General features: G+C 41.0%; 1 protein-coding gene across 1 annotated transcript; it reads left to right on the top strand.

Moving 5' to 3' along the window:
* The first annotated feature begins 803 nt into the window (after nt 1–803).
* LOC146813038 (olfactory receptor 5V1-like) lies at nt 804–1,730 on the top strand. The gene has a single exon (XM_085615252.1). It carries the CDS (start codon nt 804–806, stop codon nt 1,728–1,730), a length of 927 nt encoding a protein of 308 aa, XP_085471378.1.
* Nucleotides 1,731–12,847: the final 11,117 nt, after the last annotated feature.

Here is a 12,847-nt window from a genome sequence, read left to right as displayed (position 1 = left end):
GCGTATTATATTGGTAGATATGGTACATTCCTGTCCTCTCCATTTGACGCAGTGCAACAAAGCAAGTAGTCTTGCTGCGTTGTCAAATAATGATAAAACTGCACCACAATTACCTTGGAGACTTCCTAAAGGTAAATCTGTATTCGCTAGTCCCAAGGAGGCCGAAAACACTGGTTAACTTGGCAACTTTTATACATGTTGGCCATTGCACAGTTTAGGACATCTTGCAGTCCCACAGGAGATGTCTAAGAGTCCAGCAATTCCACAGCCAGTTCTCTTGAATATGCGCAATGACAGTTCCCAAGTGATATGTTTAGTTGAATTCCTAGCGTGTACAGGTATTTATATGTGATATCTAATAACAGACATAATAATCAGATATTTAAATAAATATTGACCCAGTCTAGATCTTGTAATGTTCTAAATGAACATTCAATATCAAGCATTCTTTCTGCTTATAAGGATACAGTAATTCTGACTATATGCAGGATTTTAACTTTTAAATTATATGTAATAAGATGTATATTTCATCTCATAAAAACATCATATTTACACTTGAAAATATGGAATCTTGGGTAACCACCACGGCAGAAGTTGATTCATGCACACTAGGCTATCATTGTCTTATGACAGAAATTATAATGCATCGCAGCTGCCAAACTACTGTGTGTGGAACAACCGCAATATATTTTTTCTAAATGTTAATATAAGAACCTTAACTGACTAGCGCCGTGCCCCATATTGATTTAGTGTGTCTCTTTATTTGCAGATAAACCAACACCAGAAGACTGCATTATTGGAAAATGGGGGAGAAAAATCAAACTTCAGCAAATGAATTCATCATTTTAGGTTTCTTTGATCTACCACATCTCCAAGTTCCTCTCTTTGTTTCCTTTTTGCTAATTTACTTCTTAACACTGGTGGCGAATCTTCTCATCATGGTAATTGTCTATTCCAACACACAATTGCACACACCAATGTATTTCTTCCTAACAAACTTAGCCTTTGTTGATATCACTTACACAACAATCATTTTCCCCAATATGCTGGCACACTTTTTTCAGAAGGGTACACCCATTTCTTTGACTGGATGCCTGCTACAGATGTACTTTTTCATTACCATGGTATCAACAGAATTCCTTCTTCTTGGAGTCATGGCCTATGATCGGTACCTGGCCATCTGCAATCCCCTACGGTACACAACCATCATGAATAATGTAAAGTGCATCACACTGTCTGCAATAAGCTGGATAGTTGGCCTCATGGACCCAATACCACACATTGTCCAAATGGCTGGGCTCTCCTTCTGTGGGTCTCATAAAATCAATCACTTCTTCTGCGACGTTACAGCTGTAATGAAGCTTTCCTGTAGCAGCACTCGTACTCTTGAGGAACTGAGCTACATTATTGGTGTTATAGTTGGTTTGATACCTTTTGTATTAACTATTACATCTTACATTAGCATTATCTCGACAATCCTAAAAATCCAGTCTACAGAGGGGAGAAACAAAGCTTTTTCCACATGTACCTCCCACCTCTCTGTGGTTATTTTATTCTATGGTGTTATTTGTTCTACATACATGCGACCAACATCAACGTATTCAATAAAAGACAACAGACTGCTATCCTTGTCATATGTGGCTGTAACTCCATTGTGCAACCCCATTATATACAGTCTGAAAAACACAGAATTTAAAAACATCCTGAGGAAAACAAAGATTACAGGATAGTCAGGGCCACTGGGATTGCTTTACTCAGATGCCTTTGCACTTTCTGTATAGTTGTGAGTTTTCTACAGTTCCCCTACAATCCAGTGTATGCTGCAAAATTTGGGAATTGTAAAAATGTTTTTTTATGGTTTACATATTAGTTAAATGGTGTTCTAGGGGTCCAAACTTTGTTTAAGACGCTTTGCAAAGTTAACACTTCACCTTTCCGCTATGGATTGCTTTATCTGGGTATAAAAGCAGTTGGGCATTTTCCCATGTCATACAGCTTATATTTTCTCAGTAAATAATTTGCATTTGTTGACCAAAATAAAGATCAAGATGTGTGATACTAATTCTTCGTAAATCCTCAGGATATGTTGGCCTTTGCCCTGCTAGCTCACAGTGCACCATCCGTAACCCTAACTTGACAAGCTAACAAATGGATTGTGCAACCTCAGAACTTGACAACCCTGACTCCCCAAGGAAATCGTAGTAACAAATCTAGAAACACTTGTTTGGTTACTCAGGCATGCCCAAAGAGATACACAAGAAATATTCAGCAAGGCATTTCAATATTTGTTTAAGCATTATGATAAAAAACAAATGCTACAATAATCAATAGAAAGAAACAGAATAATGTAATTAGCATTACGACAATGGTAAAGAAAAAGAACAATTCCACCATTGTGCTATAACAGAGAATATGTGCTTCCATGTGTTATATTGTATTCATACCTAGCACTACCTAACCTAGTATGTTTGGGGTGGGTGAATCTGCCAGATCCCTGCAGGGTGTTCTAACTCCCCATTACCTGTGGGTAAGTGTCATCAGGATGACCATCTTGGTGAGAAGCTGGGCAGCATCCCTTGCAAAGGTAAACAGGAATCAGCTGGACTGGAATTCCAGCATGGTTGACTTCTTAGTGCTAGCTAGATGCTCCTCTGACTAAAAAAAAAAGTAATGTTGTTTTTTAATAAACATTACCCATGCCACCATGCTGTAGTCCTAGTCAGGCTGCTATTGTTTATTCTATTGTGATAGTACTGTTGCCAAGGGGACAAAACAAGTGACAACAGTTTGCACAGTGTACCTAAACCTTGTACAGAATGTTCAAGGTTGTATGATAATATGCCTACAAGTCTAAATGTAAGGTCAGCCATTTCAGAGAATATTATTCTGCACAGCCACGCATGAAATATTTGTCAACTGTCAATGTACAGTGATCAGAAAAAGATGTCAAGTTAACATGAACATGCAAAATGGTGGTGCTTTGCTCGGCCAGAGAATGTGACCACATGACACCCACTCCTTGAATGTGAGGTGACTAAAAAAGTATCACAAACTATGCTAAAATATAACTCCCCATTCAGAAGTGGTATCCTCAATATCTATGACATACTTGACTTTAAGCACAACAAAACACTAGGGTCTATAACAAACAAGACAGAAAGACCTAGTAATGGTGGAGTGTGCATTTTAAAGAACGGTTTACCTCACCCACCGAAGGAGGCATGCTTCATCATAGGGTAACCTCCATGCACCATTATGCTTAGTCACGATGTGGGCTACAACCCCCTCTCCGAAAGGGAGGAGCTCAGTGATGTTTTGAGAAGAGGTATAGTAAATACATTAGATGAGCTTAGGGTGATGAGGGCAGCAGAGCAAAATCAAATGAAAAGTGTGATAGTTAAAACTACCTACAGGTTGCGCAGATATCTATACTGGTGCATCCCTCGGCTAGGATTAAAAACTAGGACACAGCAAAGGGGATTTAACCTGCTTCTAGGGCAAAATGGTAGGTTAGTGGTAGGTCAACATGTTTCAACCTGCAACCCTCAACAGAGTTGTGGTGGCGTTCTTCAGGACTTATAGTTAAAGCTACAATGTGATATCATGCTTCAATACAGAACCATTGAGTAAACTAAGGTGTATACAAAACCAGTCATTTTGTGGCAGTCCACATAATCAAGGATCCAATGTCGGTCACTTGAAAAAGAGCATGTGTAACTTCTTCATTAAAACCACTAATTTTGTGAACAAACAAAATTAGGTCAAAGATTTGTGTGCCAATTTCGTGTCATGTCAGTAGAAATTAATATTTGACGAGATATCACATCACTGACAATAGTCCCTAGCACACGTAACTTGCCCATCCTAGAAATCTTTTCAGCGTCTGTGACTAATGGTGTGGGCATGTTATGTATGCTAGGAGGTATTGTCAGTGATGTGATATCTCAGCAGATATCCTTTTCCATTGACATGACTCACAATGGGCACACAAATGTTTTTTTTAAATCTTTATTTTATTAGTAGCATGCAGATCAAAATCAATGTACAGTCATTAAATTTTAAACATCAGTGCAATATACTGTTGCCTGGCCACAAGAGCAATTTGGTACAGTTCTCAGATCATAGAGCGCATCCCTTAAAAGGTGCCATTTAGGAGGTAATCAAACATTGTAATCCCGGCTCTATTGCGGGTGCAACATTCTAGGACTCTTTATGTCCTGCCCCTAAGTTAGTCCATTTGCAATTGCATCGTGTGATCACATTACTACTTTTAGTTTTACTTATTTTCTAAACTAAATAAAACTTACAAATGTATTATTCCTATTGACAGCATCTGGCGATATAAGCGTTCTCCCATAAGTTGTTTTTGCGTGTCCTTATTTTATATTTTAGCCAGGATTTTACGTGGTGCAACGTCCCATACCTCTGATCCCCGTACCCCATTGGGGCGTGTCTGGGTGGGGGGAGGGGCGCATGAGGGGGGAGGGACACATCAATAGGGGCCTAGCTCATCTACAGGGTCTCCCAGACATTGGTATGTGAGTCTGCTGGACATGGACATATGGGGCACAAAATGTTTGATCTAGATTTGTTTGTTCATAAAATTGGTGGTTTTATTGAAGAAGTTACACATGCTCTTTTCAGGGGACCGCCAGTGGATCCTTGATTATGTGGTCTCCCACAAGACGACTCATTTTTTATACACCTAAGTTTACTCAATTGTTTTGTATTTAAGCATAATATCAGGCAGAATGTTTACCCATAGGTCCTGAAGAAGGCCGTAACACCTCTGTTGAGGGTTACGGGCTGACCTACCACTAACCTACCATTTTGACCCAGAAGCAGATTAAATTCCCTCCTGCTGTGTCCTAGTTAATAATCCTAGCCCAGCGGCATACCAATAAAGATATTTGCACACCCTTGATTTTGCTCTGCTACCCTCATCACCCTTATCTCATTGAAGGTATTTACTATACCTCATCTCAAAACATCCCTGAGCTACTCCCTATCAGAGAGGGGGTTGTAGCCTGCATCATGACTAGGCATCACGGTGCAAGGAGATTACACTATGATGAAGCATGCCACCTTGGGTGGGTGAGGGAAACCTTCCTTTAAAATGGACACTCCACAATTACTTTGTCTTTACTGTCATGTTTGTTATGGACCTGGGTGGGTTGTTTTAGGTAATATATCTCTATTGGGGGAGTCAACTCCTGCAGGTCTTAAAACCTCCTCTGGCCCTTTTTGTTGTAATTTGATAATTGACTTTAAGCCCAGCTACCTTCTTCTTTTTGAATTGAGGCTTGGATTGTTTAGGTTTGACTTCCTTTTTAGGTCTCGCCTAGACAGCACATGCGCTGTCTCCTCCGAGCCATGCAGTATGCACTTTAGAGTGGAAGCTTAGTTGAAGCTCCGCCCACTCTCCGCCCATCTTTTCCATTGGCTTAGGTCAGTAAATGCTGCCTTCCGATGTAAGGCTTGTTAGTCCCGCCTCATGACGATTTGTATCCTTCCAAGGCTACTGGCCCTTTAATCTCGCACTTTGTTCTGGCCGGCGCCTAATCACAACGGTGCGCACGTGATGACGTGCTTTCTTCCTGTTTTTTTTTATCTCGAGGCAAGGGTGTGATGAGTGGATGCATGTGCATGCATGGGCGTGCGAGGCTGAAGGAGTGGACGGATGGCGGATTTCACGATCGCCAGGCAACCGATGCATACGAGTTAGATAGTCTGCGTGTGGGTTACAGGAACCCGTCCTGATTGGCCTTCTGCTTCTCTTCTTGAGCGAGTAAGTCTCGACTGTGGTTCATGTTCGTTTTGCTCCTTTGGTCCCGTTAGAGTTTGTTATTCACTCACAGTTTCTCCCATACAGAACGGTCCCTGCGGTCATCTGCTTCAGCTTTGTGGCTATTTTGTACGTTTCTCTTGCTGGAAGGTATGCGACAAATTTGCCCAGAATGTTCGAGTGACTCCCTTTTAACATCACAAGTCTAGCAAGTCACACGGTTTTATACATTGCACGTATCTTGGACTTTTCACTTGTGTTTTCATCATTTTAATCGGATATTCACATAGTTTTCAATTCTGGTTTCTGTTCTTTACTGCTGTTGGGAGTGGACGGATGGCACATTTCACAATCGCCAGACAACCCGATATGTTTTACTTTTCCGCTGCCCAGGGGTCAGATACCAGAGACGGGAGCCGTGACGTCATCCAGGAATGAGGGAGATAGGCGGGGAGGGGGCAGTAAGTAGGGAACCCGGTTCGAGTCTCGCATTGGCTCACCATTTTGAAATCCTGGGAAAATCATTTAATATCCCCATGCCTAAAAATACCCAAAAATGAATTTGCAATTGGAACGTTTCTGCTTTTACTTCTGGGTTCAGCTACACACACGTTTATTGGCGCATAGGAGTTAGTCTGCTTGTGGGTTACAGGAACCCGTCCTGATCGGCCCGCTGCTTCTCTTCTTGAGTGGGTAAGTCTCGACTGTGGTTCATGTTCGTTTTGCTCCTTTGGTCCCGTTAGAGTTTGTTATTCACTCACGGTTTCTCCCATACAGAATGGTCCCTGCAGTCGTCTGCTTCAGCTTTGTGGCTATTTTGTACGTTTCTCTTTCTGGAAGGTATGCAACAATTTTGCCCAGAATGTTCGAGTAACTCCCTTTTAACATCACAAGTCTAGCAAGTCACACGGTTTTATACGTTGCATGTATCTTGGACTTTTCACTTTGGGTTTATTTTTTGGTTCTTGTGTTTTCATCATTTTAATTGGATATTCACATGGTTTTCAATTCTGGTTTCTGTTCTTTACTGCTGCTGACTCAACCATACGTGTGTGCTTTATGTTTGATTGAACGTTAAATGGTACACAGCATCGTCTTCTTACACATCTATGGAGTCTTGTACGCTTTGATAATTATCAATGTCACCAGCATGCACTTTTTAGCTATGTCAGCTTCTGTTTTCAGTGTGCCCGCTGTCTTTTATGTTACAATATATTATGCTGTATGTATTAAGAGATACGTTTATTTGTTCACAGAATACCCTGAAGAAGGCGGGGAGGGGGCAGTAAGTAGAGAACCCAGTTTGAGTCTCGCATCGGCTCAACATCTCGAAATCCTGGGCAAATCATTTCATATCCCCATGCCTAAACTACACACTCTCACACTATCTCTATTTATCTTTCATTATTGCTTTCTCTCTCTGTCACACACTTTCTCACTCAAACAGAAACGCACACCCTTCTTTCTCCTTCCTTCTCTGTCCCTCCATTCTCTCGGTTTTCACTTAGACACACACATTTGCACAGCTTATTTCTCTCCATATATTCCCATACCAGGCGTGTCACGCAGTTTGGTGCTTACTTTCCCTTCATATTAAACAATAGTAAATGTTTCAGCACCCAAGCTAATATGCTGTGTTATTAAATACATATAAGGTCCTAAAGGCGAGACCGATGCATTGCAAATGCTTGTTTATTATGAAGTCAGAAGAGCATTGTGAGTCCTTCTTCGGTTTCATGTACTCCTCAGATCTGCGCTCTGATCATCCATCTGTCTCTGAGCATTTTTCAGATGAGTCCTGAAGGAAATGTGAGGAATGTGTATCAATATCCTGATACCTATCAGGCATTTTGACAATATCACGATTACACAAATTATAGCATATCTCAGTGGCCTCCTGCTGAAGAGAAAAACTCCATATTTTGGTCTTTTCTTTATTTTTCTTAGTATCCCACTTCTTCTTAGAAGATTCAGCTTCTTGCTTTGAGTTGTCCTTTTCGGAATGACTCTTAATTTGTGGTTTACTAGGTCTAGCTCCCATTTGATCTCGCCTATCGATACACAGGTTTCTTCGATGATTTAAGGTAATTTGTGCTTTTGTTCTCCAAGATCCAAATCCCTAATTCCTTGGCATATAGCCAACGCTGCTGCTTCCCCTATAATGATACTCAACATTATGATGAATACTGCAGCAAGTTGCCTATTGGTTTCTGTTATGTTATGACTCCTTTTCTTACTATTAGTGGGGCAAGACTTTATATGTAATGCTGTTCGTAGTATTCTTTCAATGGTGACATCAGGGAGAATGTTGGAATGTTGCTAGGTTACAGAGTCGTTTGGCATGTTTTGAAGAGGAGTTTGGGGAGTTGGAGGCTGCTGTGAATCGGGCGGATTTCCTTTTACTGTGTAGCTGTTTATTCCAATAAACTTCAATACATGTATCGCCCTGTCTACGGTGTCATCACTACAATTATTGGCGACGAGGATGGGATGGTATCATCAAGGGTTGTTCAGAATGATCTTAAAACCAGGTGCAGTTGAGCAAGTCTTTGTTGTCACAGATGACCACGATTTGAGAGGTTGGAATGAACGTTTCCCTTCTGTTTTCTCAAAGAACCTAGGAACTATACAAGGGTTCAGACACAAAATTCTTGTAAAGGATGGAGCTGCTCCAATCAAGCATAAACTAAGGGGTGTACCCTTTAGCGTTAGAGATGATCTTGAGTCAAAAATAAAGTCTCTTTGTGACCAAGGGATCATCGAACCTACAGAGTCATCACTCTGGCTTTCACCCTTGGTCGTCGCGCGCAAAAAATGTGGTAAATTGCGCGTTTGTGTTGACTTGAGATCTCTAAACAGAGAGATCTGGGTCGATTCTCACCCCTTACCTAAAATTGATGACCTTTTTGCATGTATTAGGGGGTCACGTTTTTTATCGAAAATTGACTTAGCAAGTGCGTACCATCAGATAGAATTGGATCCTGAGTCGCGTCCGCTCACAGCTTTTGTATCACCAATGGAACGTTCCAGTAAAAACGGATGCCTTTTGGACTCGCATCTGCAGCATCCGTTTTCCAACGAGTTATGCAGAACATGTTGGGAAATATTGAGGGAGATTTGGTTTTTCAAGATGACGTCTTGATACATTCTAAGGATGTTCTATCACATGATAGTATACTTGAGAAGGTACTTGAGATCTTTAAAAAACGTGGTGTGGTTGTAAAATCAGAGAAGTGTTGTTTTCTTCGCGATGAGATTGAATACCTAGGTCATCTCATTTCAGGTGAAGGTATCAAGCCAAGGAAGGGTTTATTAGATGCCATTACTCATGCTCCAGCTCCTTGTGATAAAACTGGTGTCAAATCTTTGCTTGGTCTCCTCGAGTACTATTCTAAATTTATTCCCAATTATTCTTCTCTTGTACGTCCCATCAGTTCTCTTCTCAGGAAAGGTGTGAGTTTCGAATGGGACAACGATTGTGCTTCGGCATTAAAGTCTGTGAAAGAGTGTTTAAAGAATAGCCAAGCTCTTAAGCCTTTCGACCCAAGTTTACATTCTTGTATAACAGTTGATGCGAGTCAAGTAGAGTTGGGGGCGGTTCTTACACAAAACGAGAACGATGGTGAACGTACGGTCACTTTTGCCTCCAGAGTTTTGAGAAGCAGTGAACTTCAATACTCGGTCATTGAGAAGGAATTATTGTCATGTTTATGGGCGATTGAGAAGTTTCGCCCTTACGTTTGGGGAAGGCGTTTTTAGTTGAGGACTGATCACAAACCTTTGGTAAATATTCTCAGTTCAAGTACTGAGAAGTCCTGCTCCCCAAGAATTTTATGCATGATGTCACGGCTTATGCAGTATCAATTTGATGTTGTACATGTCTCTGGTGGTAGGAATGTTAGGGCTGATTTCTTATCTCGTTTTCCGATCAAGGAGGAAATGGTTGATACTATTTCGAGTGATTGTGGTGAGGAAGACTCCGACGATTGTCTGATTGCCTCAATTGATCTTATCAAGCATGGTGTCGGTTCTGAAGATGATTGGTTGAAAGCTCTCTCTGATGAGGTGACTTTGCAGCAGGTCTGTGAATTTGTGAAATCAGGGTGGCCGAGGGAGCGTGTTCTCCTTCCAAGTTTACAGCCTTACTGGAAAGTCCAGTCGGAAATTTCTTTGGAAGATGGTATTTTGCTCCGTTCTGACAGACTTATTCCTCCGGAGGATCTCAGGAAGGAGATCATTACATGTGCTCACGATGGTCATTTAGGATCGACACTCACTAAGAGACGTATTCGTGAATTTTTCTGGTGGCCTTCGATGGATAACCAAATTAATGAATTTGTTGATTTGTGCTCTATTTGTCGTTTGGGGGACAAAGGGTTAAAAGTTGCTACACCCCCTCTAATTCCCATTGAATGTCCTTCTGGTCCCTGGTCAAAAGTGGGTTTGAAGTACTACCTGGTGGTGGTCGGTTCATTATTGTTCTTATCGATTATGCTTCAAAATGGCCTGAGATAAAATTGGTCAAAGAGGTTTCCACTAATACTGTTATTTCTTTCCTCATAGAAGTTTTCATGAGGGAGGGGTTTCCTGAGTCCTTGGTGACGGATATTGGCACTCAATTCACCAGCTTGAGCTTTGAGAATTTCCTTTCATCATGTAATATTAGACATGTAAAGAGTTTGCTTTACCATCCCCAATCTAATCTAATAAGCTACACAGCGACCCACCGTGCATCAAAAAGCTTTCAAGACCCTGCGTGCATCAAGCGGTAAGACTGTTCTTTTTTTTCAAAACCTAATTTCACCGCTTCGTAAAAAGTTTCATAAAAAGAAAGCTTCGCCGTTTTCAACATTGGGATATCTGATCCCGCTACGTTCACAAAGAGATCTGTCAAACACACAGACTCTGAACATTCAGCTTAATACGTTACTCACCATAACTGATTCGTGGCTCCATTCCCGTCAAGGTTGCGCCACTGTTCAGCTTCGGTTTCCTGAAGAATTGATCGGTGGCACCCGGCCTCACGAAAGTGATCACTACGATCATGCGCATCAGTTAATCATCGCGCATGCGCAGTAGGCCCCAATCTGCCCGATCCTCATACGCGCTTGACTAGCTTACAGTCGTTGCATAGCAACCTCTACGCATCATCAAGGAAAGGAAAATATTTTGCCGATTTCGACGATCCGCACCTCTATTACTACTTGCAACATTCAAAGGGTGATCCACACACCTTCTTTGTGCGAAAAAACATCACGGTGATTCGCACACCTCAATAAATACTTATTTTATATAAACACATGACTGAAGGTTCAAACGGTGATTCGCACACCTTCCAAGTGCGTATAAAGGTACTCAAAAAAACATCACGGTGATTCGCACACCTCTACTACCAGTTTATTTTTGACTTTTCAAACACTCTTGGCAACACATTATAATTTGACATTTACAATCTCTACAAGTTTTAGTTCTCTTCTCAATTTTATTCGATGATCCACACACCTGTGGGGAATTACAATTTTTATTCTGATATTCGTTCATTCTGTTTCTTTCACGCTAATCTATCTAATTTACCATAAAAGTTTGCTTTTAGATATTTATTAACTCATCTCTACCATTATAGCACATTCTTTCTATTTTTGTTTTATATTTTTCTTATTTTTTTTTCTTTCTCACATTGTGTTCATATCATGCAATCTGTAACCCCCCCTCCCTCCTTTCTTGAATCCCCTGGTGAACCTCAAAGAAGTTTTCATGCGGGAGGGGTTTCCTGAGTCCTTGGTGACGGATAATGGCACTCAATTCACCAGCTTGAGCTTTGAGAATTTCCTTTCATCATGTAACATTAGACATGTAAAGAGTTTGCTTTACCATCCCCAATCTAATGGGCTTGTAGAACGTATGAATAGAGTACTGGGGGACTGTATTAGGTGGGCCAAGTGTGGGAATATGGACCTTGTTAATTCTCTAAAGAGCGTGTTATGGTTCTACAGGACCACTCCCCACTCAACTACAAAATTATCTCCTTTTGAGCTGCTGAGGGGGAGGAAGGCGAACACTAACTTAAATCCTGCCTGGATGAATAAGTGGATCAAAAATGTTTCTGATATTGATTCACTTATGAAGTTAGTGAGAGAAAATGTCTCTTGCTCACAGCACAAACAAAAGTCATGGTTTGAAATAAAAAAAAGTGTCAAATTGGTTTCGGTGGGTGTTGGAGACATGGTGCGAATCAAGTCTCCTTTTCTTGTCAAGAAGGGAGAGAGTACGTTTGGGCCTCCTGTCCTTGTTACCAAGGTGAGAAAGAATTCCATTCAAGTTGAAGGAGGCAAATGGTGGAATGTATGTAAAATTGTTAAAGTTAAAAATGGTATTCCGTTCTCTTCTTCGGTTTCTCCTGATGTGGTGGTTAGTGGACCTCTCGAGGTCCCGGCTAGGAGAAGTGGGAGAAAGAGAATGATTCCTATAAGATACCATATGTGAAATGTTTATTTCAATGTTTTCATTTTGTATTTTCTATACTTGCCTGGTTGTTGTTTATTTTATTGCCAGGTTATGCGTTTATTTTTGGGGTTTTTTTTAAAAAGAGGAGAAAGGAGGATATTTATGTTATGACTCCTTTTCTTACTATTAGTGGGGTAAGACTTTATATGTAATGCTGTTCGTAGTATTCTTTCAATGGTGACATCAGGGAGAATGTTTGAATGTTGCTAGGTTACAGAGTCGTTTGGCATGTTTTGAAGGGGAGTTTGGGGAGTTGGAGGCTGCTGTGAATCGGGCAGATTTCCTTTTACTGTGTAGCTGTTTATTCCAATAAACTTCAATACATGTATCGCCCTGTCTACGGCGTCATCACTACAATTTCATGTCCAGATCTAGGGCAATGTCTGTCCAGACTAATTTAGAATCTGTTTAAGCATCTCTGGCAAAACTGCTAATGAGGGTGTACCATGTGTTCTGGTCTACACCGTAGCAAAGACTGTACCCCAAGAGGTGCAGTCTTCTACAGGGGGAGCCATCCCCATCAGCAAGCATACTGTGAAAATTATGTTTTTCCTGGGG

Source organism: Triturus cristatus, chromosome 7, assembly GCF_964204655.1.
Source record: "Triturus cristatus chromosome 7, aTriCri1.1, whole genome shotgun sequence".
Classification (NCBI taxonomy): domain Eukaryota; kingdom Metazoa; phylum Chordata; class Amphibia; order Caudata; family Salamandridae; genus Triturus; species Triturus cristatus.
This window is presented reverse-complemented; position numbering and strand designations above follow the sequence as displayed.

Bases quoted from the DNA above. Each gene is read 5' to 3' on its own strand.
- LOC146813038 (XM_085615252.1), top strand. From the start codon at position 804: ATGGGGGAGAAAAATCAAACTTCAGCAAATGAATTCATCATTTTAGGT.